Consider the following 26,652-nt stretch of genomic DNA (forward strand, 5'->3'; position numbering starts at 1 on the left):
CGACGGGGGGGGGGCCGAGGAGTCTGCTGCCTCCCGGCCAGGCGCTGGCCCCCCCCCCCGGCACACTGGGCACGAGCTGCCCACGCTCGGCCGGCCGGGCTGGGTGCTCCGGGGGGGGCACCGGCTGCCGTGGGGTGGGTGCTGCGGGCGCCACACAGAAAGGCAATGAGCAGGGTGGCAGGATGCTGCAAAGCAGGTTTTGGGGGGGTTTCTTGCAGGAAGAGCTGGGGGGGTGCCTCCGTCAGCGGCACATCGGGTGCAACTCTCAGGGCCGAGGGGCGACGGGGGGGCCCCGTGCATGCTGCAGCCCCCCCTGGTATGGGTTGCTTTCCATCACTGCGGGGGGTGGCAACAACTTGGGGACCCTCACCGAGGCGGGCATCACGTTCGTGTAGATGATGGCGTCTGGGGGGGCACTGGGTGTTGGGGGGGCACGGAGCTGGGCATGGCCAGCCCTGTGCCCCAAGGCGCGGTGACTGGCACAGCCAGGGGACCCCCAGGGGGACCCCTTGGGTGCCCCCAGCCCCGGGAGGGGCCTGGGGTGAGCCCCGATGAGCGGGCGGGGTGGGGGGGGACACAGGCACGGGGGTATTTGGGCACAGGGGTATGGGGGGCAGGTGGGTGTGGGGGTACATGGGGGGGGTGGGTATTTGGGCACGGGGTAGGGGGGGCAGAGAGGTACAGGGGAAAATGGGGAGGGGGTATTTGGGGTATTTGGGGAGGGGTATTTGGGGGTATTTGGGGTATTTGGGGAGGGGGTATTTGGGGTATTTGGGGACAGGTATTTGGGGGTATTTGGGGTATTTGGGGAGGGGTATTTGGGGGTATTTGGGGCCAGGTATTTGGGGGTATTTGGGGTATTTGGGGACAGGTATTTGGGGGTATTTGGGGTATTTGGGGGTATTTGGGGTATTTGGGGGTATTTGGGGTATTTGGGGAGGGGGGGTACCTGAATTCCTGCGCCAGCACCAGTGGCTGAGGACAGCCAGTCCCAGGAGCAGGGCTGTGCCCCCCAGGGCCCCCGCCAGCCCCCACATCAGCCCTGCAAGCACACCCAGCTGGGGCCACCGCCTCGGCACCGCTGGCAACCGGGCACGTGGGCGCTGGGATGGAGGGGACAGTGGGGACACACTTACCCACCCGATGTCCTCCATCAGCTGCTGCTGGTGAGGGGAAAGCAGTCAGGGACATCCCTGTCCCCATCCCTGTCCCTCCTGCACTGTGGTCACCCCAAATGCACCAGGCACCTCCCTCCCTCTCCACCCCATCAACCCCCACCATGGTGCCGTGTCCCAGGGACCCCACTAAGGCCCCCCCCCGCCAGGACAAGGCCCCCCCGGTACCTGTGCTGACGCTGAGCTGGGTGCCGTTGCCGATGGCCGTGTCGTGGTGGGGGATCTCGAGGGTGACCCGGCAGAGGTAGCGCCCGGTGTCGTTCCCCTGCGCCTGGCGGAGGCTGAGGGTGGCACAGGGCGGGTGCCAGGCCAGGTGGAAGCGGGGGATGCAGGGGGCCGGGGGGGTGGGGGTGGTGCGGTTCAGGCGGGCGGCACACAGCACCTTGTACCCCACGTCCGTCACCCACTCCAGCCGGAGCTGGTCCCAGGGCTCGGCCACCAGCACCTGGCACCCCAGGGCCACCTCGTCACCTGCCGTCACCCACATCTCCTCCGGGTCCTGGCTCACCCGCAGGGCACCCGCTGTCAGGAACAGCACTGGGGTCACAGAGGGGCTGTCACCCCCCACCCCAGCGGTCCCCAGGGCCACCCATGGGGCTGAGGGTGCTGGGGCACCCCAGGGACCGGGAGCCAGGCCTGCATGTCCTCCCTCACCGTTGCTTCTGGCCACACACGGCGCTGAACGTCCCTCTGTCTCCATCCTGTCCCCACACACACTCTGACCCCATCCTGTCCCCTCCCCCTGTCCCTCCATCTGTCCCCGCTGCCTCTTTCCTGTCCTCCCCCCACCACAGCCATGTCACCCACCTCTCTCCATCCTCCCATCCCCACCCTGACCCCACGTCTGTCCCTCCCTCTGTGTCCCCAACCCCTCTCCGGTCCCCCCTGAGGACAGATGTCCCCAACAGCCCCCCTGTCCCGGTGATCACGCCCCTGTGAGCCAGCCTGAGCCCTCCCCATAGGGACCCAGGCACTGTCCCCTCTGTCCCCCCAGCCGGCTCTGTCCCCCCACTCACCGCCAAGGAGGGGGATGAGGACCCTGAGCCCCCACATCCCCACGCCAGTGCCAGCCCAGCCACCCTGCTCTGAGGGGCCACGGCCCCGAGGGGTCCCTGTCCCCGAGGGGTGTCTGTCTGTCCCTGAGGGGTGTCTGTCCCCAAGCCGTCCTTGTCCCCGAAGTGCTGCTGTCCCTGAAGTCTCCTGGCCCCTCGTCACCCAGGCTGGCTTGCTGTGACGACACGGCTTCCTGCCACCGTGCTGCGCAGCCCAGGGGAGGGGGACGGTGACGGGGACAGGGATGGGGTCAGGGACAGGGATGGGGACAGGAATGGGGATGGGGACAGGGGACAGGGATGGGGACAGGGATGGGGATGGGGACAGGGATGGGGATGGGGACAGGGGACAGGGATGGGGACAGGGACAGGGATGGGGATGGGGACAGGGATGGGGACAGGGATGGGGATGGGGACAGGGGACAGGGATGGGGACAGGGACAGGGATGGGGATGGGGACAGGGATGGGGACAGGGACAGGGATGGGGATGGGGGACACCAAGCAAGGGCAGAGGATGGCACCTCCTCGGGCCCCCAACCTGGGTGAAGGGTCCCAGGTCGACTCCAGCTTGGCCCCACATGCGGGGACGTGCCACTTGGGGACCCCCGCTGGGACCCCCCCCGGGGGGGGACACGTCCTGACCCACAAGCGGGCTGGGGGCCCAGCAAGGCCTCACAGGGAGAGCTGGGGGGGGGCGGGGGGTCCCGTACTGGGAGACTCCCACCCCCCGGTGTGTCAGTGCCCCCCACCCCAGCACCCCCGCGGCTCCTGTGCTCCGCCCTGGGGGGCCCAGAGGTGCCCCTGCATTGGGGTGGGGGGGGTGTCCCCAGACCCGGGGGGGGCTCACGGCCCCCCCGTTGGTGTTGGTGTGGGTGTCAGCGGGTCTCCCCCTCCAGGGAGGGCCCATCTTTCCGGGGGGGTGTCTCAGGCTCCGCCATGCTCGGGGCGGGGGGGAGGGGGGGGATGTCTGAGCCCCCCGCCCCGCCCCCCGGACTACATCTCCCAGCATGCTGCGGGGCGGCGCCGGGGCCACGCCCCCTGCCGGGCCGGAGGACTACGCTTCCCGGCGTGCCCCGCGGCAGGGGGGGGCAGGGGGGGGCGGGGCGGGGCGGGGGGGCGCCGCTCCCCCTTTGTTGGTGTCGGCGGGGCCGAGCGGCGGCGGGGCCGGCCCGGTATGGGCGACCAGGTGGGGCCGGGGGCGAGGGAGGGAGGGAGAGGGAGAGGGAGAGGTGGGGGGATGGAGGGAGGGGGGGGAAGAGATGGAGGAAGGGGGGATGGAGGGAGAGAGGGATGGAGGAGGGGGGATGGAGGAGGGGGGAGGAAGGCGGAGGGGATGGAAGAAGAAGGAGCAAAGGGATGGAGGAAGAGGGGTTGGAGGGGGTGAAGGTGTGGAGGAAGGAGGGATGCAGGGGTTAAGGATGGCGAAAGGAGGGAGGGAGGGGTGCTGGGGGCAGGGAAGGAGGGATGGAGGAGGGAGGGGTGCGGATGGGAAGGGGGGGCAGGAAGGGTGGAGGGGGGATGAAGGGGTGGAAGGAGGGCTGTGGGGTGGAAGGGTGCGGGAGGGAAGGAGAGGGGCAGGAGGGATGGAGGGGTGCGGGAGGGTTGGAGGGGTGCGGGAGGGGTGGAGGAGGGAGGGGTGCGGGGAGGATGGAGGGGCGCAGGAGGGATGGAGGGGTGCGGGGGGGATGGAGGGGCGCAGGGCTGCCTCCCCTTGCTGCCCTCCCTCTGCACTCGCACACTCTTGCCAAGTCATCCCGCTCCCGCCATGGCAGAGCCGCCGGTGCCTGCGGCGCCTGGCACGCCTGGGCCCAGTGGGGCCGGGGAGCCGGGGGGGGGCTGGAGGGGAGGGGGGGCCCGGGGGGCACTGACGGCGGGCCGGGGGGGCCGGGCAGGAGGCTATGCGGAAGATCATCACCACCTTGGCCATGAAGAATGAGGAGATCCAGAACTTCATCTACTCCCTCAAGCAGATGATGCAGAATGTGGAGGTACCAGGGACCCTCCCCCTCCACCCTCCCCCTGGGGACCCCCACCCCGGCACAGTGGGGTCCTGCTCCCCGGTGGGGTGACACCCACTGACACCCCGGCCGTTGTGACCAGGACAACTCATCACGGGTGCGAGAGGACCTGGAGAGTGAGTTCCAGTCGCTGTACGCGCTGCTGGACGAGCTGAAGGACGAGATGCTGACGAAGATCAAGCAGGAGCGCGCCAGCCGCACCTACGAGCTGCAGGTGAGCACCCACCCTGTGCCCGTCCCCCCACCGCCCCCACCGCCACCCTCGCCCACCCTCTCCCCTCCCCACCCCAGACCCAGGTAGCGGCGTGTGCCAAGGCCCTGGAGAGCTCAGAGGAGCTGCTGGAAGCGGCCAACCAGGCCCTGGGGACGGCCAACGACCACGACTTCGTCCAGGTGAGTCCCCATCTGGCTTCCCCCCACACTGGGGGTGTCCTGACCCCCCCCTTTGCCGGCTGGTTGATGCCACCCCGGGGCTGCGCTCACCCCGGGTGGACACCCTCCTCTCTTTCTGCGCTGGGCACTGGGGCAACGCTGGGCTGGCTGTGCCCGCTGCGGGGCTGGGTGGGAGCACGGAGACCCCCCCAGGGTGACCCCCGACCAGCCTGGTACCCCCTTTCTCCCAAGACAAAGGGACATCATGGCAGGGACGCGGGGGGGCATCGGCGGGCGTGTGGGATGCTGTGCCATGGGGTGCTGCGGCCGTGGGGTACCGCAGCAGGGGTGCTGAGCTGCTGGGCTACCTCAGCGGGGACGTGGGCACACTCTTGCCACCCTGGCACCGGAGCGGGGGTCTGGGCATGCTGTTCCGCGCTGGCTCCTGGCACTGCTGTCTCATCTGCTTTTTTTTTTCCTCCTCTTTTCCTCTGCACTCGCAAGGCTGCCAAACAGATCAAGGATAGGTACGGCACCCCCGTGCCCCCCAGTCCCACTAACCCCCACCCTCCTCCCAGCCAGGGCCGCGCGGCAGGTGGCCCCGTGGGTGTGGGGTGGCTCTGCCCACCCTCCCCACGGCCATGCAGGGCAGGGGGTGAGCAGTCAGGGCTGGGTGGGTGTCTGGCTCCTGGCCCCGCTGACCCTCGTCCCCATGTCCCCCACACAGTGTGACAATGGCACCCGCCTTCCGCCTCTCGCTCAAGGCCAAGGTGAGCGACAACATGAGCCACTTGATGGTGGATTTCACCCAAGAACGCCGCCTGCTCCAGGCCCTCGCCTTCCTGCCAGGTATTGCCCACAGGTGATGGGGACGTGGGGACACGAGGGGACAGGGGACGGCGGGTGGGTTTCTCCTGGTGCAAGAGAAGGGCAGTGCTGGGGGCACGGGGGGGCTGTGCCAGTCTGGCAAGGGGAGAGCACAAGGATGATGGGGGTCTGGGGTTTAAGGGCTCTGCCAGGTGCTAGAGGATGGGGTGAGGAGCTGTGGGGGGTGCCAGGCCTGGGGCACCTTGTGGTACCCCCTCCAGAGGGGTGAGAAGGTGCCAGGGATGGAGGGATTGGGGGGTGTTGGATGCTGTGCCCAGGGGGGCGGCGGGTGCCACGCGTGGGGTCCCCAGGGCGCTGTGCCCATGGGTCCTGCAGGTGCCATGCTCAGGGTCTCTGAGATGCCAAGCCCAGGGGACCTGTGGGTGCCCCAGGGGTCCCTGGGGGCGCTGGGGACACCCTGGCTGGCAGCAGGGCTGCAGTGGCGGGGTGGGGGGTGGGGGGGACACTGGCACGGCTGCTCCTGCGGGCAGTGCCCAGCACCCCCGAGATCGACCTGGCGGAGTCACTGGTGGCCGATAACTGTGTGACGCTGGCCTGGAGGATGCCCGACGACAACAGCAAGATCGACCACTACGTGCTGGAGTACCGCAAGACCAACTTCGAGGGGCCACCCCGCGCCAAGGAGGACCAGCCCTGGATGGTGGTCGAGGGCATCAAGGGCACCGAGTACACCCTCTCCGGTGAGGGCACGGGCGCAAAACCAGCCCCAAACGTGCCAGGCTGGGAGCAGGCACTGCGGGTGGCAGGGGACTGGGTGGCAGTGCCAGGCTTTGTAGGGGACGTGGAGGTCATGGTGCACCCCCCCAACCCCACTTTGTGACCCTGCTGTGCCCACAGGGCTGAAGTTTGACATGAAATACATGAATTTTCGGGTACGGGCATGTAACAAGGCTGTGGCAGGCGAGTTCTCCGAGCCGGTCACTTTGGAAACGAGAGGTGGGTAGCAGGGGGGTGGCAGGGCACCCGTCGCCCCCCCCCCGTCCCAGTGCCACCCCTTGCTGCCCCTTCCCAAGTGTGCCAGGGGTCCGCGACCCCTGGGGGGGTGGGGGGTGGGGGTCACGCGCTGATGGTGGCTGTCCCCAGCGTTCATGTTTCGGCTGGACGCCAGCACGTGCCACCAGAACTTGCGGGTGGAGGACCTCAGCGTGGAGTGGGACGCCACAGGTGGCAAGGTGCAGGACGTCAAGGCACGCGAGAAGGACGGCAAGGGCAGGACGGCCTCGCCCGCCAACTCGCCCGCCAGGTAATGTCACCCCCCCACACACTCCCTTGTCACCCCAGCATCGCCCCCCCTCCCTGGGTAATGCCAACCCCGCCCTGCTTGCCGGCGTCCCTCTGTCCTAGGGCGGTGCAGTCGCCCAAGAGGATGCCCTCGGGGCGAGGGGGCAGAGATCGCTTCACCGCCGAGTCCTACACGGTGTTGGGTGAGAGCCGGGGGCACCCGGTGGGTGCTGGTGGGGACCCTGCAGGCACCCAGGGGTGCGGGAGGGGATGGGGGGCACCTGGGCGGGGCCCTGAGGGTAGAGGGGGTGATGTAGGTGGGCATGGAGCACCCAGAGGGAGCTGGCGGGGCTGGGGACAGGACCTGTGGGTGCAGCAGGCAGAGCCGTGCCCCGTGCCCGCAGGTGACACGCTGATCGATGGCGACGACCACTACTGGGAGGTGCGGTACGACCGGGACAGCAAAGCTTTCGGCGTGGGGGTGGCATATCGCAGCCTGGGCAAATTCGACCAGTTGGGCAAGACCTCGGCCTCCTGGTGCCTCCACCTCAACAACTGGCTGCAGGTCAGCTTCAGCGCTAAGCACGCCAACAAGGCCAAGGTGCTGGACGTGCCCGTGCCCGACTGCATCGGCGTCTACTGCAACTTCCACGAAGGTGGGTGCAGGGTGGGGATCGGGCAGTGCTGGGGTGGGCACAGGGACTGTCAGCACCACGGGCACCACCACCGGCGTGTCCTCCGTGGGCATTGCCACCACCAAAGACACCAACATGTGCACCATGGTACTGCCACCACCCCAGGCACCAGAGTGTCCTCTGTGGGCATTGCCACCACTGTGGGCACCAGCATGTCCACCATGGGCATTGCTGCCACCATAGACACCAGCATGCCCACTGTGGGCACTGCCACCACCCCAGGCACCAGAGTGTCCTCCATGGGCATTGCCACCATTGTGGGCACCAACATGTCCACCACGGGCATTGCCACCACCACAGGCACCAGAGTGTCCTCCGTGGGCATTGCTGCCACCATGGGCACCAAAATGTCCACCACAGGCATTGCCACCACCACAGGCACCAGTGTGTCCTCCGTGGGCATTGCCACCACTGTGGGCACCAGCATGTCCACTGTGGGCATTGCTGCCACCATAGACACCAGCATGTCCACTGTGGGCACTGCCACCACCATGGTCACCACCATGTCCATGATCATTGCCACCACTGCGGGCACCAACATGTCCACCATGGGCACTGCCACCCCCATGGACACCATGCTGGGGGTCTGCAAGCTCTGTGCCCACCTGTGACCCCCCCACCCCCATGCCCGCAGGGTTCCTGTCCTTCTACAATGCCAGGACCAAGCAGCTGCTCCACACCTTCAAGGTCAAGTTCACACAGCCGGTGCTGCCTGCCTTCACGGTAAGGGGCAGGCAGGGCTGGGCAGCTCCTCGGGGGCTGCCAGTGGTGGGGTTCAGCCCCCCAGCCCCCTGCCAGCCCTTCCCGCCCCCCCCAGCCCAGCTGCCCTCCTGTGCCCGCAGGTCTGGTGCGGCAGCTTCCACGTCTCCTCGGGCTTGCAGGTGCCCAGCGCGGTGAAATGTCTCCAGAAACGCAACAGCACGGCCAGTAGCTCCAACGCCAGCCTGCCCTAGAGCTGTGCCCCCCTCGCCGCGGGCAGCCCCCAGGCAAGAGCACTGAATGTACCCCGACCCCCTCCCTAACCCCCCGCCCCCCTCCACACACTGCGCTGGCAGGGCTGTGCCAGCCCTCAGAGCTGGGGTGCACCAGCACCCACAGCCCCGCCAGCTGACACCCCCCCCTCCCCCCAACTCTGTGCCACCCCCCCCACCTCCGTCGCTGGCACCGGGGTGGGCACGTCGCCCCTCACCGTCGAGAGCTGCTTCTGGCCTGAAGAATAAATTGGGATGTAGGTGTGACGCGGCCGTGGCTGGGGCACGTGGCGACGGGTGGCACCAGCCCACGGTGGGGAAGGGGTTCTTTGGGGGGAGCGGGGTGTCCCCCCAGTGCCACCCCCACAGCACGAGGAGCCGGGATGGTGCTGAGGCACTGCCTTTATTTGAGATGGCACCTGGGGTGATGCCCCCCCAAATATATGGGTTGGGGGTGCATTGCTGCCTCCCCCCTGGGCTGTGCTGCCTGCACCCCCCTCCCCAGTGCCACCCCAGCCCTTGGGGTGCTGGGGACGGGGGGACAGCTTTGCCCTGGGGGGGGTGGGGGGCACCGCTGCCCCAGCTGGTTCCTGGCACAAAGTGGGGGGCAGCCAGGGCCCCCCCCTGCCATGCTGGCACCCCTCAGTCCTCCATGAGAGCTCGGCGCAGCTGCAGCTTCTGGGCGAGCTCCTCCGTCATGCCTGTGCCACAGTGGGGGGGTGACACCCCAGGCATCCCCCCTCCCTTCACCACCCCCCGACCCCACCGCTCATCCCCACTGTCCCCCAAAGCCGGTGACAGGACCCAGCCTCTGGATCCTGGCACCCCCCTGTGCCTCCCAGACCCCCCCACCCCAGCAGTGGGACCAAGGCATCCAGGCCCCCCCTCACCGGAATCGTGGGGCGGCAGCAGGGCTCGGCGGGGGGCAGGACGGGATGCCAAGCTGGGGGGGTCTCGCTCCCCTATGGAGAAGGGCAGGGGTCAGTACGGGGGTGCCCCCTCCCTGCCTCAGTTTCCCCAAGCCCAGCCAGCCTCACCCTGCTCGTTCATGTAGGTCTGCTCCTCTGGGATGGCCCTAAATGGGGGGGGTCCTCCCGGCCCCCCCGGGGGCTGCAGCGCAGGACGATGGGGGCTTGGGGACGGCTTCAGGCTGCGTGGGTGGGGTGTGGGAGCAGCCTGGGGGGGCTCACACACCCCCCGCGTCTCCTCCCCGTTCTCACCATCCGTCTCCACGAACTCTGGAGGAGAGTGAGGTGGGGGGGGGAGGTGGGGGTGCATCACAAACCCTCTGCCTGCCCCTGACACCCCCAAACCCCACCCCCAGCCCTCCAGTGCCAGCCTGCGACACCCCAGCAGCTCTGCCCCCCCCAATACCATCCCACAGCACCCCGAGTCACCCCAAGACTCACGCGACTCTCCAGCAATCCCCCAAGCACCCCAAAGATGCCCTCCACCACCCATAACTGCTCCCAACACCCCCAATACCATCCTGCAAGACCCCCCCAGACCCCGCTGAGTCCCCGTAGCCCCCCAGTAGCCCACCGAGCCGCGGGCTGTACTGGTCCAGGGGCCGCAGGCTGCCCTTGCTGCTCTCCACGAAGTACTGCACCACCTCGGCCAGCGAGGAGCAGCGATGCTGGGGGGGTGGAGACAGGACATGGTGTCACTTGGGGACCCCCCCATAGGTCCCCCCCTATAGTCCCCCATTCCCTGTCCACCACTCCTGGGCCCTGGGGGGGGGTCCCAGCCCTTTGGGGTGATGTAGTCTCTTAGGGGTACCAGTCCTTTGTGTCCCAGTCTTTTGGGGTGGGGGGGGGTGTCACTGTCTTTTTGGGGTCCCAGCCTTGGGGGGGTCCCAGTTCCCAGGGATCCTTGTCTTGTGGGATCCAGATCTTTGGGTGTCCCAGCCCTTAGGGGGTCCCAGTCCCTTGGGGATCCCAGGCTTGGGGGGCCCCAGTCCCTTGGGGGTCCCAGTCCTTGAGTCCCAGTCTTGGGTGCTCCAGTTTTCAGGGTTCCTTGCCTTGGGGGGGTGAGGGGGGGTGTCACAGCTCCTTGGTGGGGGGGGGCCAGGCCCTGGAGTACCCAGCCTTGGGGCTCTCAGCCCCCATGGGTGCCAGTCCCTTGGGTGCCAGTCCTCGTGTGTCCCCAGGCCCCACGTTCCCTATTCACTGGGGGTCCCAGTTCTTTGAATCCCAGCCCGGGGGGGGGGGCAGCCCTTGCAGGGCCCGACCCAGGGGCTCAGGTGGGTGCCTGGGGAGGGGGGACACGCACACATCCGTGTCCCCAGGGCCAGCCCAGCTCTGTCCCCCCCTCCCGTCACTCACCGGTGTGTCCACATCGATGACGTAGCCCTGCTCCACGTGGTTCACCCTGTAGTGCTTCAGCAGCACCGTGCTGCGGGGGGGGGGGGGGGGGGGGGGGGTCTGTGTCAGGGGGGGCTGCCACCCCTCACCCCATGGGGACCCCCACCCTGATGCCATGGGGACTCGAAGGGGGGGGGGGGGGACGACGACACCCCCTTGGCACAGGGCCCTGTGCCATGCCCCCCCCCCACTGGTGCCCCCCCCCCCCCATCCCCACTCACCCGTTCCTCTCCTGGCGGGTGGTGACCGAGACGCCCTGGCCGTGCCCCCCGGGGCGCAGCACCATGTTGCCCCCCCCCACATTCCGCTCCAGCAGCCGCTCGGCCTCCAGACGCGTCACCTCGAAGAAGCAAGCGGGCACCCTGGGGACAGCCCTGCCCTGTCACCCCCCCCAGCCACACCGGGCTACCCCTAGCCATGGCATCCAAGCCATGCTGGTCCCCAGGGAGGCCAGAGAGCCGCCCCCCCCCCGCCTCCCCCGCCTCCCAACCCACCCGACTCACAGCGGTGGTTTGGGGGGGCTGGGGGGGGCCCTGCGGTCCCTCTCCTCGCGCAGGGCCTCTGAGAGCTGGAAGAGGGGTCCGGGCAGCAGCGCCAGGTCGGTGGGCACCTTCATCTGGGGGGGCGGAAGCCACCGGGCAAGGGGCACGGAGGGGTCACCACCACCGGGACCCCCCCCCTCCCCGTGATTCCCCCCCCCCAAGGCCAGTGCCTCGGGCCCACCTGCACCATGGTCAGGATGAATCCCCGCCACATCTCCTGCGCCTCCCGGCTCTCCGCCTGCCGGGGGACACAGGGGGGTCATGAGGGTGGCCTGTCCCCTGCACCCTCTGTGTCCCCATACCCTGTCCCTTGTTGCCCCCCACCCCAAGCCTCCGCATCCCTCTAAGCCTGTCCCTGCACCCCATAACCCTGTCCCTCTGCTTCTGCATCCCCTGTACCCCCAAATCCTGCCCCTGTGCCCCCCGTCCCCAAATCCTGTCCCCTCTGTACCCCCAAATCCTGCCCCTGTGCCCCCCATCCCCAAATCCTGTCCCCTCTGTACCCCCAAATCCTGCCATTGTGCCCCCATCCCCAAATCCTGTCCCCTCTGTACCCCCAAATCCTGCCCCTGTGCCCCCATCCCCAAATCCTGTCCCCTCTGTACCCCCAAATCCTGCCCCTGTGCCCCCATCCCCAAATCCTGTCCCCTCTGCACCCCCAAATCCTGCCACTGTGCCCCCCAGTCCCCAAATTGTCCCCTCTGCACCCCCAAATCCTGCCCCTGTGCCCCCCGTCCCCAAATCCTGTCCCCTCTGCACCCCCAAATCCTGCCCGTGTTCCCCAGTGCTGGCTGTTGTGCCCCCCCGCGTGCCCCTGTGTCCCCCTGAGCCCCCAAACACTGACCCCCTCCACCCCTGCACATCCCCACCTGTGCCCCCCCCCCATGTCCCCAGCCCCCTCTGTCCCCCAACACCCCACCAAGGACATTGGGTCCCCCCCCCCGCCCCCTCCTCTGCCCTGCCTGGTGCCCTCCATGTCCCCCGATTACCCTGTGACCCCAGCCCCCCCAGGTACCCCCAATTCCCCCCCCGGTGCCCCCAGCCCCTCATTGCCCCCCCCGTGGGGTGCCCTCACCTTCAGTGTCACCTCCTGTCCCCTCAGCCTGAGGACGAGGCCCCTGTCCTCGGCCGACAACGCCACCAGCTCGCCCAGGTCCAGCACCTCGAGGGGCTGGGGGCACCCAGATGTGGGCCCCCCCAGCAGCCACCACCACGGACATGAGTGTGCCAGGCCTCAGCCCCCTCCAGCCACCCCCCCCCCTCATCCCCCTGCCCCTCACCTCCAAGGGGGGGGGTCCCAGCCTGGGGGACACCCCTGCCAGTGTCACCCAAAGGTCCCAGCCCAGGGGTCTCACCCTGGGGGTGCCCCCCCGGGGGGATCCTGGCCCAGGGGTGTCTCTAGGGTCCCACCCTTGGGGAGGGGTCCCTAAATCGCGGGGGGGTCCTGCCATTTGGGGGGGGGGACACAGAGGTCCCATCCTGGGGGAGCTCACCCTGAGGGGGTCCTGGCCCAGGGGTGCCTCTGGGGTCTCAGTTTGGAGGGGGGGGTGGGGGGGTGTCCCAATCTCGGGGTCCCAGCCCTAGGGGTCCCAGCCTGTGGGTCCCATCCTGGGGGGGTCCCACCCCGGGGGTCCCAGCCCAGGGGACATCACAGCGGTACCAGGCTGGAGGTGCCCACCCCGAGGGGGTCCCACACATGGGGGGGTCCCAGTCCCGGGGGTCCTGCCCGGAGCCCCCCCCCGTACCTCGCAGTCCCGGGGCCCCCCGTAGAAGGCGAGCGTGAGCCCCCGTAGCCCGGCCCACACCCTCCGGTAGCCCTGCGGGACGGGACGGGACTCGGCTCCGCCACCGGGCACCGGCACCGGCACCGCGGCGGGGGAGGGGATCGGGGGGGCCGGTCCCCGGGGGGGGTCAGTGCCGGGGGGGGACCGGGCTCGGTCCCGGGGGGTGCCGGCCCACCTGGTCCCGCGGCCCCCGCTTCTCCACGAAGCCCTCGTAGCTGGGCCGGGCCCGGGGCGGGGGTCGGTCCCGCCGGGGCGGTGGCACCGGCCGGGCCATTCCGGCCGCCGCGGCAGGAGCCGGTCCCGGGTCCCGGGCAGCCCCGCCCCGGGGGCGAAGGGCAGCGGGCGGCTCCCCCCGGGCTGGGCCGCAGACCCGGGAGCGGCGGGGGGGGTGTGTGTGTGGGGGGGGTCCAGGCTCCGGGACGGGGCTGTGTCCCCGCGTCCCCCCCGGGGCGGCAGGTGCGGGGCTGTTCCTCCCCCCCCCCTTCCCGGTGTGTCCGTGTCCGTCCCCCCCGCCACCACCTCCCCGGGGCGGGGCGCGCGGGGCCGCCCCGTCACGTGGCTCCGCCGCGCGCACGGGGTCGGGGCGGGGGGGGGGGGGGGAGCGGCGGGAGCGGCGGGAGCGGAGCATGGCAGGTACCGGCGGGCGCGCGCGCACCGGGCCCGCCCCGCGCGCAGCCCCGCGCGCAGCCCCACGCGCAGCCGGGGACACGCGCGCACACGCACCGCCCCCCCCCCTCCCCCCCCCGCCCCCTCCCCACGCGCCGGGTGCGCACACGCGCATCCACCTGCGCGCGCACACGCGTGTCCCTGCGCGCGCTCCCCCGCACCCGCCAGCGCACGGACCCGCGGGGGCACGCGCGGGGTGGGGGCACCCCGGGACACGCGGGTGGGGCACGGCCGGGCGGGGGCGGGGCCGTCATCGCCCAGGGGCCCCGTCCCGTGTGTCGTGTGTGTCACCCCCCACCCCCCCCCCCGCACCCCTCTGGGCTCCGAACGGGCTCTGGGGACCGGCCGGGCCAGGAGGGTCTTGTCCCCCTGTCCCCGTGTCCCCCTGTCCCTGTGTTCCCCTGTCCCTGTGTCCCCTGTTACCTGTGTCCCCCTGTCCACATGTCCCCCAGACGTGTCCCTGTGTCCCCGTGTCCCGCTGTCCGCATGTCCCCCTGTCTGCATGTCCCCCAGCCGTGTCCCCCTGTCCCTGTGTCCCTAGTCACGTCCCCATGTCCCCCAGCCGTGTCCCTGTGTCCCCTGTCCCCGTGTCCCTAGTCACGTCCCCATGTCCCCCAGCCGTGTCCCTGTGTCCCCTGTCCCCGTGTCCCCCAGTCGTGTCCCCCTGTCGCTGTGTCTCCATGTCCCTGTGTCCCCCAGCCCTGTCCCTGTGTCCCCGTGTCCCCCTGTCCACATGTCCCCCAGACATGTCCCTGTGCCCCCAGCCATGTCCCCATGTCCCCCTGTCTGTGTGTCCCCCAGCCATGTCCCTGTGTCCCCATGTTCCCTAGCCATGTCCTCATGTCCCCTAATCTATCACCATGTCCTTGTGTCCTCACACCCCCACATCCCCCCCGTGCCCCCATCAGTGTCCCCTCTCCCCCATCCCCCTGCCCCTGAGTCCTCCTGTGTCCCCCCCCCCATCCTTGTGTCCCCTCTTCCTGCGTCCCTGCGCATCCCTGTCCCAGTGTCCCCATCCCGGCGGGGGAGGACCCAGGGGTGCTCTTGGAGGGGGGGGGACACACACCCATGGGTGCTGCCCCCAGGGAGGACCCCACACGGCGTGTCCCTTCCCGCAGCGCTGGCGGCCGCCTCCCCCGGGGGGGACGAGTGCCTGGAGGAGGACGAGGACGAGCTGGAGCCGGGGCTGGACGAGGCCGAGGCCGAGCCGGAGGCCGGGAGCGGGGCGAAGGCGGCGGGGGGCACCCGGGGGGCCGTGCTCACCCGCCGCGGCATCACCCTCCGCGTCCTGCTCCGCGACGGGCTCCTGGAGCCGGCCCGCGGCGTCCTCTCCATCTACTACCTGGTGAGCCCGGCCGGCGCGGGGACACGGGGCGGGGACGGGTGGGGGACAAGGATGGGGGACAGGGGCCCGGCGGGTGCCTCCGTGGCTCACCTCGTCGTCCCCAGGGCAAGAAGTTCGTGGGGGACCTGGGGGCGGACGGGACCATCACCTGGCAGGAGACGGGACAGGTCTTCAACTCGCCCAGCGCTTGGGCCACCCACTGCAAGCGCCTGGTGAACCCCGCCAAGAAGTCGGGGTGCGGTTGGGCGTCCGTCCGCTACAAGGGCCAGAAGCTGGACCAGTACAAAGCCGCTTGGCTGCGCAAACACCAGCCCAACGCGCCGCCCACCGAGGAGGTGGGTTGGGAACCCCCCGCCGGGACCTTTGGGTGCCCCCCCGCTATGGGTGACGGGGTGGGTGCCAGCCCTGTGCTGCCCACAGAGCCTGGCCAGCGAGGGCGAGGAGGAAGAGATGCCCGAGGAGGAAGAGGAGGAGGCGACGAGGGAGGGTCGGGCGCCTGTGCCGGAGCCGGCAGCTGCCAAAAAACTGGAGGAGAGGAGCAAGAAGCAGCAGTGCAAGAGCCTGGCGGAGCCGGCGGGGACGGGTAAGGGGGTACAGGGGGTCCCCGGGGAGGGGGGGACACCCTGCGCAGCCCGGCAGCGGTGACGGGGCGTTGTGCTTCGCAGATCACGGCCCCCCGGGGAAAAGGCTGGAGAGCAAACCCCGGGTGCCCGTCCGGTACTGCACCCTGGGCACCCGCGACTCGGCCAGGTAAGGGGGGGACGGGGACCTGACCCCCACGGGTGCCACCACCGGCCCTGCGGGTGCGGGAGGGGCTGGGGGCGGCTGTGGCAGCGGGGCTGCGGCTCTTCCAGGAACCCCCAGACCCTGGTGGAGGTGACGTCCTTCGCCGCCATCAACAAGTTCCAGCCTTTCAACGTGGCCATTTCCAGCAACGTCCTCCTGCTCCTGGTGCGTCCCTTCCCCGGGCGGGGGGACAGGCTGGGACATCTCTGATGGTGCTGGGGACACCCGCAGGGAGGGGAGTGTGTCCCCGGCATCATTTTGAGGCCAAACTGTTGATTTTAACCTTTTCCTTTAGGATTTCCACAGCCACCTGACGCGGAGCGAAGTGGTGGGCTACCTGGGTGGGCGGTGGGACACCAACACACAGTGTAGGTAGTGGGGTGGGTGTGTGGGGGGGTGGGTGGTCCCCCCCCAACCCATGACAGAGCCACCCACCCTTTCCCCTTTCCCCACCCCCCCCCGCCCCAGTGCTGACGGTGCTGCGAGCCTTCCCGTGCCGGACCCGCCTGGGTGATGCCGAAGCCGCTGGTGCTGTGGAGGAGGAGGTAAACCAGCCCCGGGGGTGGGAAGAGGCGGGGGGGTCCTGGGTGGACGCGGACCCACGGTGTCTGCCCGTCCCCCAGATCTGCCAGAGCCTGTTCCTGCGGGGGCTGTCGCTGGTGGGTTGGTACCACAGCCACCCCTTCGGCCCCGCGCTGCCCTCCCTGCACGACATCGATGCGCAGATGGATTATCAGCTCAAGCTGCAGGGGAGCGGCAACAGTTTCCAGCCCTGCCTGGCCCTCATCTGCGGTGAGCGCCGGGTCCCTGTGGTCCTGTGGGTGCTGGGGCTGCTGTCACCCTCCCCGTGACAGCCCCGTCTCTTCCCCCCCCAGGACCCTACTATCACGGCAATCCCGGTCTGGAGTCCAAAATCGCGCCCTTCTGGGTGATGCCACCGCCGGAGGTGAGTCCCGACCCCGCAGAGAGGAGTATTTGGGATGGGGGTGACCCCAGGGCTTGTGGGGTGACCCCCCACCACTCCCCCATCCTCCAGCAACGGCCCAACGACTACGGCATCCCCATGGACGTGGAGGTGGCCTACATCCAGGATGGCTTCCTCACCAACGATGTCCTGCAGGAGATGGTGAGCGTGGGCTGGGGGCCCCAAAAACTCCATCCACCCCAGCAAGGAAAACTCCCCAAACCCCATCGGGGGCTGGCTGGGCCTCTGCCACCCGTCCCCATCCTGCTGTTAACCCCCAGCGACGGTGACAATCCCTGCTCCATCCCCGCCGGGCTGCTGCAGGGGTGGGGGGCCACATGTCCGACCCTGGCGCAGCCCCCCGTGCCTGCAGCCCCTCTCTCCCCCAACCCCAGACGCTGCTGGTGGAGTTTTATAAAGGAGCCCCCGACCTGGTGAAGTTTCAGGAGCTGTGGAGTCAGGATCAGACCTACCTGGACAAGCTAAAGGTGAAGAGGGGGCTTCCTCCGCCGGGCTGGGTGGGGAGGGGGCTTTAGCCAAGGCATCAGCTCCAGCCACGCCACTGTTTTAATTAACTGGGCTGTGTCCCCGTCTCAGGGCTCCCTGGCCTCCCGCACCCCCAAAGACCAGAGCTTCACCCACATCCTGGAGCAGATCTACAGCCTCCTCAAGCTCAGCAGCTGAGGGGCCGGGAACCCCCCTTCGACTCGGACCAGGGGCCTTCCCAGCAGCCCGGGCTCGGCTCGGCAGCCCCCCCCAAGCCCGAGGGGCTCATCCAGCCCCGGCGCGGGGCAGCGCTGTGGGGGTCACCGCATCGCCCGCTGCTCCAGGGAGCTCACCCGAGGGGTCCCGGGACCCCGCCGGCTCCTGCCTGGGCGTCCCACGGCGGCGGAGGGGAGGGTGGTGGTGGCGGTGGTGGGAGTCTCGGCTGTACGTTGTTTGTGGAAGTGGTAGTTGATTAAAGAGCAGTTCCTGAGAGGCGCCCGGCGTGCGGCTCCGCTGCCTCGGGGACATCGCGCCGGCACTGCGGTGGGGGACGGTGCCGGTGGCCTCGCGGGGTGCAGTCGCCATCCAGCTGCCTGGTTTTGGGGGCTGAATCGGGGCGGGGGGACACGACGTTCCTCCGGGGCTGCTCCTCCATCCCGCCGTGGCCCCCCCGGAGCCCAGCCCCGCGCTCACAGAGGACGCAGCCGTTAGAAAGAAGAAAACATTTAATACTTTCATTCAGAGATACAAGTCGAGATTTGTGGGTCGTCTTTTTTTTTTTCTTTCCCCTAAAAACCAGGAGAAACCATTACAAAAAAAGGTCTAACAAGTCGTCCCAGCTGACAAAACGCATTTCAATCCACCTGAGCAGGAGCCAGCGTTCCCGGGATGTGACCCCGGTCCCCACTGGGGAGGGGACAGAGGTGAGGGCCCCGAGGACACGGGGCCCTTGGGCTCCCTGTGCTGCTGGGAGCGAGGGGGAGCTGCCCCGTGCCCCCCCGTGTCTGGGAGCGGGGGGCAGCGCTCGGCCCGCTCGGAGCACGGCGCAGCAGGGGATCGGACACACATCGACATGCACGGCTAAAAATCATTGAAAAGGGGCTGTGGAACTGTAACAGGAGCCAGGAGCAGCAGGGACAGGGACGTGCTGCGGCACGGGCCCCGTGCAGAGCCGGGACTCGGAGAAGAGGTGCCAGAGCCTGGCCAAGGCCGAGGAACGGGGAAGAAACCACTTTTCTAGCAAGAAAAACCACCAAATTGAGAGATGGGGCGAGCACTGCCGCTCTCGGGCCCCATCCTGACCCCCATGGTAAGGGACAGGCGGGGAGGCTGGGGGCTACAGGGTGGCAGAGGTGGTATCGTAATACCTTTTCCCACCAAACCCGGTGGCAGAGGGGGGGACGTTGCTCCCCCAGAAGGAGGGTCGCTGTGGGGGGGCACAGGAAAGGCACATGAGGATCAGCCAAAGCTCCAGCCCCGCAGCCGTGAGCCCCCGGTCAAGAGTAACTCCCCGGGGAGAGTAAGTGCAGAACCTTCGAGGGAGAGGAGCCACGACCCACTCTGCCCCACGGTGGGTAGACCCCGGGCTGGGGCCCAATTCCACCCCCTCCCCCCCCAATTATCCCCCAGCTCTGACAGACTCGGTAGAGTTTGTAATAGGGAAAACCCAAGGTCCAGAAGCAACCTGGTGTAAAATACTTAAAATCAAGGGCCGAAGGGAGCAGCCACCCCCTTTGGAGTGGGGAGGGGGCAGGGGGCTAACAGCAGGCTGGGGACATCCCTGCTGTGTCCCTGTGGGGTGGGGAGGGACAGCACAGAGCCCCAGGCCGGGCTCAGCACCCCAAGCAGGGCTCAGCACCCGCACGAGGCTGGCTTAGTGTTTGATGGGTGTCGTAGTGTTGTTGTGCCACGGCATCCCCCCCCGCAGGGAGATCTGGGGTCCTGTTGGGCTGTAGGGAGGCTGGGCAGCGGCGGGGAGAGGGGTAGTGTTCAACGGGGTGGGGGGGGGTTGAAGGTCTTGCCCCTCGGTGAGGCTGGGGGTTGCTTTGCCCCCCCACTCCTGGGCTGTGCGTCTCCCCATGCTGACGCTCAGCGTGAAGGATGCATCCCCGCTCTCCCACCTGGCTCATCCGGATGCTCGACCCAAAGGAAAGACAAAAAACTGGAGAGGGAGAGGCCTGCGACAATCGTACAGCCGGGGGGGGACCTGGCAGGGCGCGCAAAGTACCGAAGTTCAAGCACCAGAAGGACAAAAAAAAAAAAAAAAAAAATTAAAATAATCAAATTCACAGGGGGTAGGGGGGCTGTTCGACCCTTCTGGCTTGTTCCCTGGTGGCAATCTCGCCCCGAGGTGACGTGGAGATAACACGGCCCCGCCGCCGGAGAGGGCCGGTGTCGGGATGGAGGTGGAATGGAGGCTCGGCCCCGCGCGAGCGGAGGGGGGGCGGGAGCGACGCCGTTTCACTGAGGTAGCGGAACCAGCACTTCCACGTAGTTGAGGGGGAAGAAGCCCGACTGGCCGTTGATCATGCCCTCGTACCAGTTTTCGTCGATCTGGTTGGTCAGGGTGATGATGTCGCCTTCCTTGAAGCCCAGCTCGCCGTCGTTTTCGGGTTCGAAGTCGTAGAGAGCCTTGCAGCAGGGCTGGTCCAGGGGGGCTGCAGGGAGAGGCGGGGGGAGAGGTGAGCCGGACCCCCTGCACACCCTCCTCCTCCTCAAGCCCCCGGCTCTGCCGCCGCCGGGGACGCCTGCGGCTCGCCGGACCCGGACACCGCGCGGGATCACCGGCTCTGCCAGAGCCGGGGCTGGCACTGCTGGTTTCACAACCAGGCTCTGGCGTGCCCGGAGAAGCTGCCCCTTCACTCTGCCCCCACAACAGCAAATCATTAACTTTAAACCTCTCACCGGCTTTTAGCTCACTAATTCCTCCGCTTTCTTCCAATCACGTCCTTCATGAGCTTCTCCCAAAGCAGAGCCCTGCCTCCAGCACCCTGTGCTGCCTGGGCTTCCCCTGCTCTAAGCTAAACTCCAACCTAAATTAGATTAAAAAAGCCACATTCTTTCTCCAGAGATGAGAGAAGCTGCTGTGCAGCTCATCAGTCAATGGGGTTACACGTCAGTACATGGTGGAGGAGGACCCAGGGGTCCCTTTAGAGAGGTCACCCCGAAGCTGAGGGTGATGGGAGGGAGATGTCTGCCACTGCCTCCCTGGGCAGAGGGCTTCAAATCAATTAGCAGCTCGGTGATGCATGCGAGGCCCCCCCAAAAATGGGCAGAAAACCAAAGTCTCTTTCCCACATCTCAGCTCCATGATTTAAGCATCAAACCTGACTGCAAAGGGGGTATTTTTATAGCAGGGAAAGCTGCTGCCTGCTCTGTCTAGGCACTAACGTTTTAGGCAGCTGTAGGGATCCTTCTGAAAAGGGACCGAGCTAATACAGACCCCCGGGCTCTGTGGGACCCCCGCTCCCCTCCCCGCTGCCCTGGGCTCTCCCAGCCAGGGCAAGGGGAACGGCACGAAGGGCAGCCAGCGCATCGGGTCTGCTGAATATCCACAGCAAGGACGGACCCAGCATTAGAAGAGAACTTGGAAAACACCAAAAGCGGCAGCCAAGCAAGTTCATGTTTTTAAGATTAACTTCCCAAAATACCAGGCTGGTCCCACCACCACAGCACTTCCCCCACACCAGGCTCCTCAAGTCCTCCTGCCCCTTTGGCTGCACCACCATGAGCTTTCCCCACCGCGGTGCCTCCGAGCCACAGACCCAGCCTGGCCACGGGACCCCAACGGGACCCCAACAGGTCCCTTCAGCAGGAATGCTGACCCATGGACCCCACATCACCCCACAACCCCCCATTCGAGGCTCCTTGTTGCCCAGCTGTGACCTCAAAACCCACTCAGCGTGCCGAGGCTCTACCTGCTCCCCCCCCGCCAGCCTCCAGCAGTGGGGTACGGGGCGGGCAGCATGAGCCAGAGCGGGAGAGATCCAGGCTGGGGTGCTTGTAACCAGAACAGGGCAATCCTCGAGATGTCTGATACCTCGGGGAAGAGCATCTGATCCCTGTGGCCTCACGTAGGTCATGCCTGCGTGATGATAGCTGCTACAACTCCTCCGGGTGAGCAAAGGCCCCAGCTTTGGAGTGGTAAATACCAATATAGCGTGGCTGTTTTAATTTGGGGCTTAGCTCGAGGCTTAGCTCAGCTTAGCTTAGCTGTTCTGCTGGCCAGGCTCAGCACGGAGGTATTAGCAGCTCCAAGCGGCAGCGTCACGGAAGGAGGAGCAAGGAGGGATGGGGAGAGATGGTCACACATCATGCAGTGCGGAGGGAGGAAACTCACGGATACTCCTGACGGAGGCCCGGGACGGCTTGTCGGATCGGAAAGAGGAGGAAGCTGCTTCCAAACAAAAAGAGACATGCTTAAAACAACGTGAACTGGAGAGAGGGAAAGGCAGGGCTCAAAGGGAGGATCTGTTAGGAGAAACAGGGTGGCCCACATGCTGTGTTAGAAGCCCGCCTGCCTCGCCGGGACCAGGGAAGGACGGATGCGGCGTGATGGAAGACGGGGAGGGAGCAAGAGATGCTTCATTTTTCCTGTCCGCCACTGCTGGCACTGACCAGGCACTACAGGCGAGTGGCCCGAGCTGGGGACCCCGCTGGGACGTCCCCAAAGCCAATACAATGAAGGCTGCTGGGCCCCAACAGAAAACAGCCCGAGTCTAGAGGCATTTCTGACATTTCTCAGAGCCACCAGCTCGTGCAGGCACATCCAGCACACCAGAAACATCATCTCCAGGCAGAGTAGTTCCCCTCCAACCCCAGGAGGCTGCTCCAGAGGCACCTGTGTGCACACACACACAACACATGACATTTTTACCTGAGACTTTGGGGGTAGGATTGCAAGAGAAGCCCCCGTTAGATTGGTCAGTCTCTCCAAAGTCGTATGTCTCCCTGGGTTTGGGCTTGTATTCCCGCTTGGGACGCGAGGAGGCCTCCCTCATTCTGGAAGAAGGAAAAGAAATGCGGATAAATTGAAATGTGAAACAAAATATCATGAGATCAACATGATATTTATCCTCCTCGGTGGCTCCACAGGGGAGAAAATTGGTTTGTAGACAAGAAACTGCACAACCCTCTGTGCTGGGGCGTTTTGAAGATGGATCTTGCCCAGGGTTTGGGACCTGGCCCTCAGAGAGAGCCACACGCCCCAGGCTTTGCCACGGAGGCGTCTCAGGCACTTCAGGCCAGCAGAGGACACTCGTGCTGCAGTTCCAAAACACATTTGGCAGGATCCTCCCAGAATTTCTTAATTCAAACCAGACACTGGATCCACTCAGCAGTTTCTTTTGCAAGGAAAGAACAGCAGGGCAGCATCACCAAATCGCCCCGAGAAGCAGAGAGGCTGCCGGGGCTCTGCCCGAGCTGCCCTGCGCCGGCCTGAGGAAGGCAGGTCCCCGGCTCCGCAGGGAAGTCCCAGATGCAGCGAAGCCACCTCTCCTTCCTCGGCCAGTGTCTGGGGACATGTTTGCTCAGGTGAGACAGAGCAGCAGGAAGAACTGCGCAAGTCATGGCACTCGTGTGATCCAGCTCGCTCAGTATTTCAGCAGCACTCTGTGTTTCTTGGCATTTTGGCAGCAACCACGCATTCCCCGGGGCGGCTGCGGAGGTCAGGCACTCGAGGAGGGGCAGGGAGAGCAACAAGACCAGGCAGCTCTGTGGCTCTCCCTGCTCCTGCGTGCCAGACACCCATCTGCCTTTCACCAGCTCCCGTGGATCAAAACTGCAGAGCAGGCGCGGCAGCACCACATCTGCAGCAGGATCTGCCCGGAGACAGGAGGGAGAGGAGGGTTCGCTGGCCCTCTACAACTCCCTGAAAGGAGGGTGCAGAGAGGGGGGATGAGTCTCTTGAGCCAAGGAACCAGTGGCAGGACAAGAGGGAATGGCCTCAAGCTGCGCCAGGGCAGGGTCAGACTGGCTCTTAGGAAGGATTTCTTTGCAGAAGGGGCTGTTGGGCGTTGGAATGGGCTGCCCAGGGCAGGGGGGGAGTCCCCATCCCTGGAGGGGTTGAAGAGTCGGGTTGACCCAGCGCTGAGGGATCTGGTGGAGTTGGGAACGGTCAGGGGGAGGTTCATGGTGGGACTGGAGGAGCTTCAAGGTCTTTTCCAACCGAGATGATTCCGTGAAAATGAGGGTTCTGGCGGTGGGCTCACAGATGCCAGCCTTTAAGGAGGTGATGTAGGTGCTCTTCCACTGGCCACCACATCACCCCCACCACTTTGCAGTCACCTTCTGGTCTTCAGCGCAACTGGGAGCCCTTGACCAGACCTTTTTGGGCCACAACCACAGCCAGTGTCCAGGCACCCTCCTTAACCACAACTGAAGGTAACAGCACAAAGACTCTCGGCTAGGCAGTTCCAGGTGACACAGGGTGACAGGCATGTCCAGCTCGTGACATCTGAGCCATCTGCTCCAACAGCATGATGCAGCTTCTGATTTGATCCTGGCTCTGGCCAAAAGGCACTTTGTGGGGACACTCCCACGCTCAACGCCTGCAGCGCAAGGAGCCACGAGCCCTGGCACGAAGGGGATTTCACCCTTCTCCACCCCTGCCAAATTCAACTCCGGCCTCCCCGGGAGCAGCACACCCTGATCCAGGCAGGGCTGAGCCCAGCAGAGACCAGCTGCCCACGGCGCCAGCGCCGAGGCTTTGTTTTAGATATCAGAATGTTCCCGTCACTGAAAGCAGGTTGTGCAGCTGGCATCACTCCCTCCAACCTGGAGAAGGTCTGAATTGAAACTCTAGTGATTTCAAGAAGCAGCTTTAACACCAGGAGACAGATTTAGAGGGACAGTCAGGTATTTACAGACACGTATCACAAGGACAGCTCGTGGCTGTGAAAACAGAGCGCCTGCAGCACCCTGGGACTCACCTGCGTTTGAGTTTTTCCGCCAGCTCGTCCAGGATCTGCACTGCCTGCCTGTGGTAGTCCAGCTGGGCGTCCACCAAGGCCGAGAGCTGGCTCACCTGCTCGATCTGCGAGAATCACACCAAAGGGGGATGAAGGGCTCTGCCCACCTGACAGGAGACTCCTGCATTGCACACGGGGGCTGAGACCACACTGGGGAAAGCGTGCGAAGGGCCCCTTCCCCAGGGAGGTGAGGAGAAGGTTTGGGATTTCAGACACCAGAGGTGAGGCACTGGCTGAGACTCAGCAGGACAGAGGACACCTCCTACTGCTCTCTGGGCTTCACTAGCTGTTCAAATCCTTCCCAAGCAAGCTGCGTTACCTGCCCAAACTCTCTCCCACCAGCAGACTGAGAAGAGACCCATCTGGTACCAGCCACGGCCTCTCCTCTGGCCAAGAGCTGGATTAGAAAGAGGGGCCACAGAAAGGGTAAGAGGAGCAGCAAGGCATGTGCTGGGCACTCAAGATCTGGGTTTTCAGAGAGCAAAACCGCTCTTGCAAAAACAAAGACTGGAAATTAGTGTCTAACTTCTGCATCCCTTGAGAGATCCCACCCTTGTGTTCCCAGAAACACACGGCCCACCCAGCAGCTCTCAGCCCGGGGCAGAGGAGCCGCCGCTCCCCCCAGGCACTCACATCAGTTTCTAGGAGGTTGTGCATACTGGTCTCCGCTACTTCCTTGGACTCTTCAAATTTCTCCATGGCCTGTCGAAGTTCCTCATCGGGGATTTTGCCCTGTCGTTTCTTCTTGTAGTCAAAGTCCAAGCGTCTGCCTTCCAGCTTCTTGAGATGGTGCTGGGAAGAGGATGGTTATGAACAGTAAAGGAAAAGAAGGAAAAGCCAGAGACTGGGAGCAGCCAAGCTCTCCTACTGGGAAGGCAGCTCTAGTTACAGGCCAAGTTCATTTCAGAAACCTGATCTCGGAGCACACGCTCTGTGGCTCCCACCTTTGTTCAGACTCCAGAGAGGCTCCAGGACGTGATGGAGAGCAGCAAGGCCGGGCTGCTGCGAGGTGGCAGGGAGGACTGGGCCGTCCAAACTCAGCTTGGCAGAGGATTACTGCCACGGCTGCGGGGGCTTTTTACTAAGAAACAACCCTCAACAAATTGGCATGACGATGTGATTTCACCCCCTTCCAGCCAAGAGCTGGAGGAAAACACTGCAGGGAGCAGCCCAGGTCTGTTCCCCATGCAAGCCTTTTGGGAAGATGAGAGTTGGCCTGCTTCTTTCAGCTCCCCAGGAGCGATGGGGATCTCTGGAGATCAGGAATTGGGATGGAAGTTCTGGGCACTGCATCCCCTGACTGCTTAGGGCAGGGCTGTTTAAATGAGCTCTGTGGCAGACTGCAGAATTGGAGTACAGATAAGTACTGAAACAGTAGTTGGTGGTTATTTTATCTGGGACACCACTGTAAGTGAAAATTCACTTGAGAGAGCTGCCTTGTGAATTACAGGTTGGGATGGATCCTGTTACAAAGCCTGGCTGTGCTTTGCATGGACTTGTGGCAGCACACGAGAGCTGCCAAGCTCTGTGTCTCCCCAGCGAGACACTGTTGGGCCTTCTTGAGATGCTGCTGAAGAGACCCAGAGGGAAGCTTGCTCATAGCCTGAGAGTTACGCTGTAGGATCCAGGCTACTAACAGAATAGAGCCAACACGGTAAAGTTTAATGCCAGGCAGCCCAAATGTAACACGGCTGGGAGCTCACAGCACAAAAACCAAATTCAGCAAGCCCAGGGTGCGTGTTGGGACGTACTCCCACAGCATCCTCCAAAAAACATGGTAAATGAAGAACCATTCAAACCTGCATCCAGGCTCACGAGCTGCTCAGGAGCAGTAGCAGCAGCGGTGCTGAGCAGGGAGGAAATAAATACTAGTGAATCTGGAGAGAGAAAGCACGCACAGTTCAGGGGAACAGACCTTGGTTCCCACCACGACAGAGCAAGCGGTTACATGCACTAATAGTCAGAAGAGGCCAGAAACAAAAGAGATGAGGAGGAGAGAAAACATCGAGGTGTTTACCTGGATCTCTTTCAGGTCTTTGTCACACAGGTTCTGGAGGGGATCAATAAAATTTTGTTTGACTTCAATATCCAGAGAGTCCTTCACTTCAGCCAACCGCTTCATAGATTCGCCAGCATCAAGAAGCGCATCGCCTTCGAGTGAGAAAAGGAAGGGAAGAGAAAGGGAGAAGGGAGAGGGGGCCAGCCAGTTAAACAGAGCCGAAGTGTGTGGCGGCTGCATGCAGAGCCATTCTGCCAAGACACCCAGCGTGTGCAAGCTCCGTCCCCCGTCCAACGACCCCACATTTCTATCTGGAGCAAATCTCCGAGCCTGGCACGGAGCAAGCGGTGCCCGGT

General features: G+C 65.6%; 5 protein-coding genes across 11 annotated transcripts in view; 2 read left to right on the plus strand and 3 right to left on the minus strand.

Annotated features, from left to right (window-relative positions):
- Positions 1-265: 265 nt before the first annotated feature.
- Positions 266-2,533, minus strand: TMIGD2 (transmembrane and immunoglobulin domain containing 2). The gene is made up of 5 exons (XM_074851507.1): positions 2,192-2,533; positions 1,344-1,697; positions 1,137-1,160; positions 950-1,042; positions 266-405 (listed from the first exon to the last, which is right to left on the minus strand). Exons 1-5 carry the CDS (start codon positions 2,226-2,228, stop codon positions 266-268), a joined length of 648 nt encoding a protein of 215 aa, XP_074707608.1. The 5' UTR covers positions 2,229-2,533.
- Positions 2,534-3,350: 817 nt separating this feature from the next.
- FSD1 (fibronectin type III and SPRY domain containing 1) lies at positions 3,351-8,660 on the plus strand. Of its 4 annotated transcripts, none has more exons than XM_074851328.1 (13): positions 3,351-3,414; positions 4,121-4,216; positions 4,329-4,460; positions 4,538-4,639; positions 5,123-5,145; positions 5,346-5,467; positions 5,977-6,186; positions 6,344-6,442; positions 6,590-6,749; positions 6,851-6,930; positions 7,132-7,383; positions 8,057-8,145; positions 8,265-8,660. In XM_074851328.1, the coding sequence occupies exons 1-13, from the start codon at positions 3,403-3,405 to the stop codon at positions 8,373-8,375; spliced, it is 1,488 nt and encodes a 495-aa protein (XP_074707429.1). In that variant the 5' UTR covers positions 3,351-3,402; the 3' UTR covers positions 8,376-8,660. The 4 variants fall into 4 exon arrangements, with proteins under 4 accessions (XP_074707429.1, XP_074707430.1, XP_074707428.1 ...); XM_074851329.1 differs by having other exon boundaries at positions 3,363-3,400; XM_074851327.1 differs by lacking the exon at positions 3,351-3,414 and adding an exon at positions 3,580-3,614.
- Positions 8,661-8,777: 117 nt separating this feature from the next.
- STAP2 (signal transducing adaptor family member 2) lies at positions 8,778-13,481 on the minus strand. Of its 2 annotated transcripts, XM_074851420.1 has the most exons (11): positions 13,258-13,481; positions 13,044-13,115; positions 12,374-12,469; positions 11,480-11,536; positions 11,260-11,372; positions 10,978-11,118; positions 10,718-10,787; positions 9,936-10,029; positions 9,431-9,631; positions 9,284-9,355; positions 8,778-9,094 (listed from the first exon to the last, which is right to left on the minus strand). In XM_074851420.1, exons 1-11 carry the CDS (start codon positions 13,354-13,356, stop codon positions 9,036-9,038), a joined length of 1,074 nt encoding a protein of 357 aa, XP_074707521.1. In that variant the 5' UTR covers positions 13,357-13,481; the 3' UTR covers positions 8,778-9,035. The 2 variants fall into 2 exon arrangements, with proteins under 2 accessions (XP_074707521.1, XP_074707522.1); XM_074851421.1 differs by lacking the exon at positions 13,044-13,115.
- Positions 13,482-13,692: 211 nt separating this feature from the next.
- MPND (MPN domain containing) lies at positions 13,693-17,814 on the plus strand. Its single transcript, XM_074851336.1, has 13 exons — positions 13,693-13,715; positions 14,867-15,093; positions 15,198-15,428; positions 15,514-15,676; positions 15,759-15,843; positions 15,948-16,044; positions 16,175-16,247; positions 16,348-16,424; positions 16,503-16,671; positions 16,755-16,825; positions 16,916-17,005; positions 17,239-17,331; positions 17,441-17,814. The coding sequence occupies exons 1-13, from the start codon at positions 13,709-13,711 to the stop codon at positions 17,525-17,527; spliced, it is 1,470 nt and encodes a 489-aa protein (XP_074707437.1). The 5' UTR covers positions 13,693-13,708; the 3' UTR covers positions 17,528-17,814.
- Positions 17,815-18,036: 222 nt separating this feature from the next.
- The window catches only part of SH3GL1 (SH3 domain containing GRB2 like 1, endophilin A2), a 30,380-nt gene continuing 21,764 nt past the window's right edge, over positions 18,037-26,652 (minus strand). For 2 of the 3 annotated variants that reach the window (XM_074851337.1, XM_074851339.1), the window contains exons 5-10: positions 26,315-26,448; positions 24,931-25,089; positions 24,259-24,362; positions 22,206-22,330; positions 21,669-21,722; positions 18,037-19,986 (exon numbers count right to left, since the gene is read on the minus strand). In XM_074851337.1, the coding sequence (XP_074707438.1) occupies positions 19,790-19,986; positions 21,669-21,722; positions 22,206-22,330; positions 24,259-24,362; positions 24,931-25,089; positions 26,315-26,448 (773 nt within the window). In that variant the 3' untranslated portion in view covers positions 18,037-19,789. The remainder of the gene's footprint in view (positions 19,987-21,668; positions 21,723-22,205; positions 22,331-24,258; positions 24,363-24,930; positions 25,090-26,314; positions 26,449-26,652) is intronic. The other variant, XM_074851338.1, reaches the window with a different exon arrangement.

The sequence above is a fragment of the Strix uralensis genome, chromosome 27 (genome assembly GCF_047716275.1).
Source record: "Strix uralensis isolate ZFMK-TIS-50842 chromosome 27, bStrUra1, whole genome shotgun sequence".
Taxonomy (NCBI): Eukaryota; Metazoa; Chordata; class Aves; order Strigiformes; family Strigidae; genus Strix; species Strix uralensis.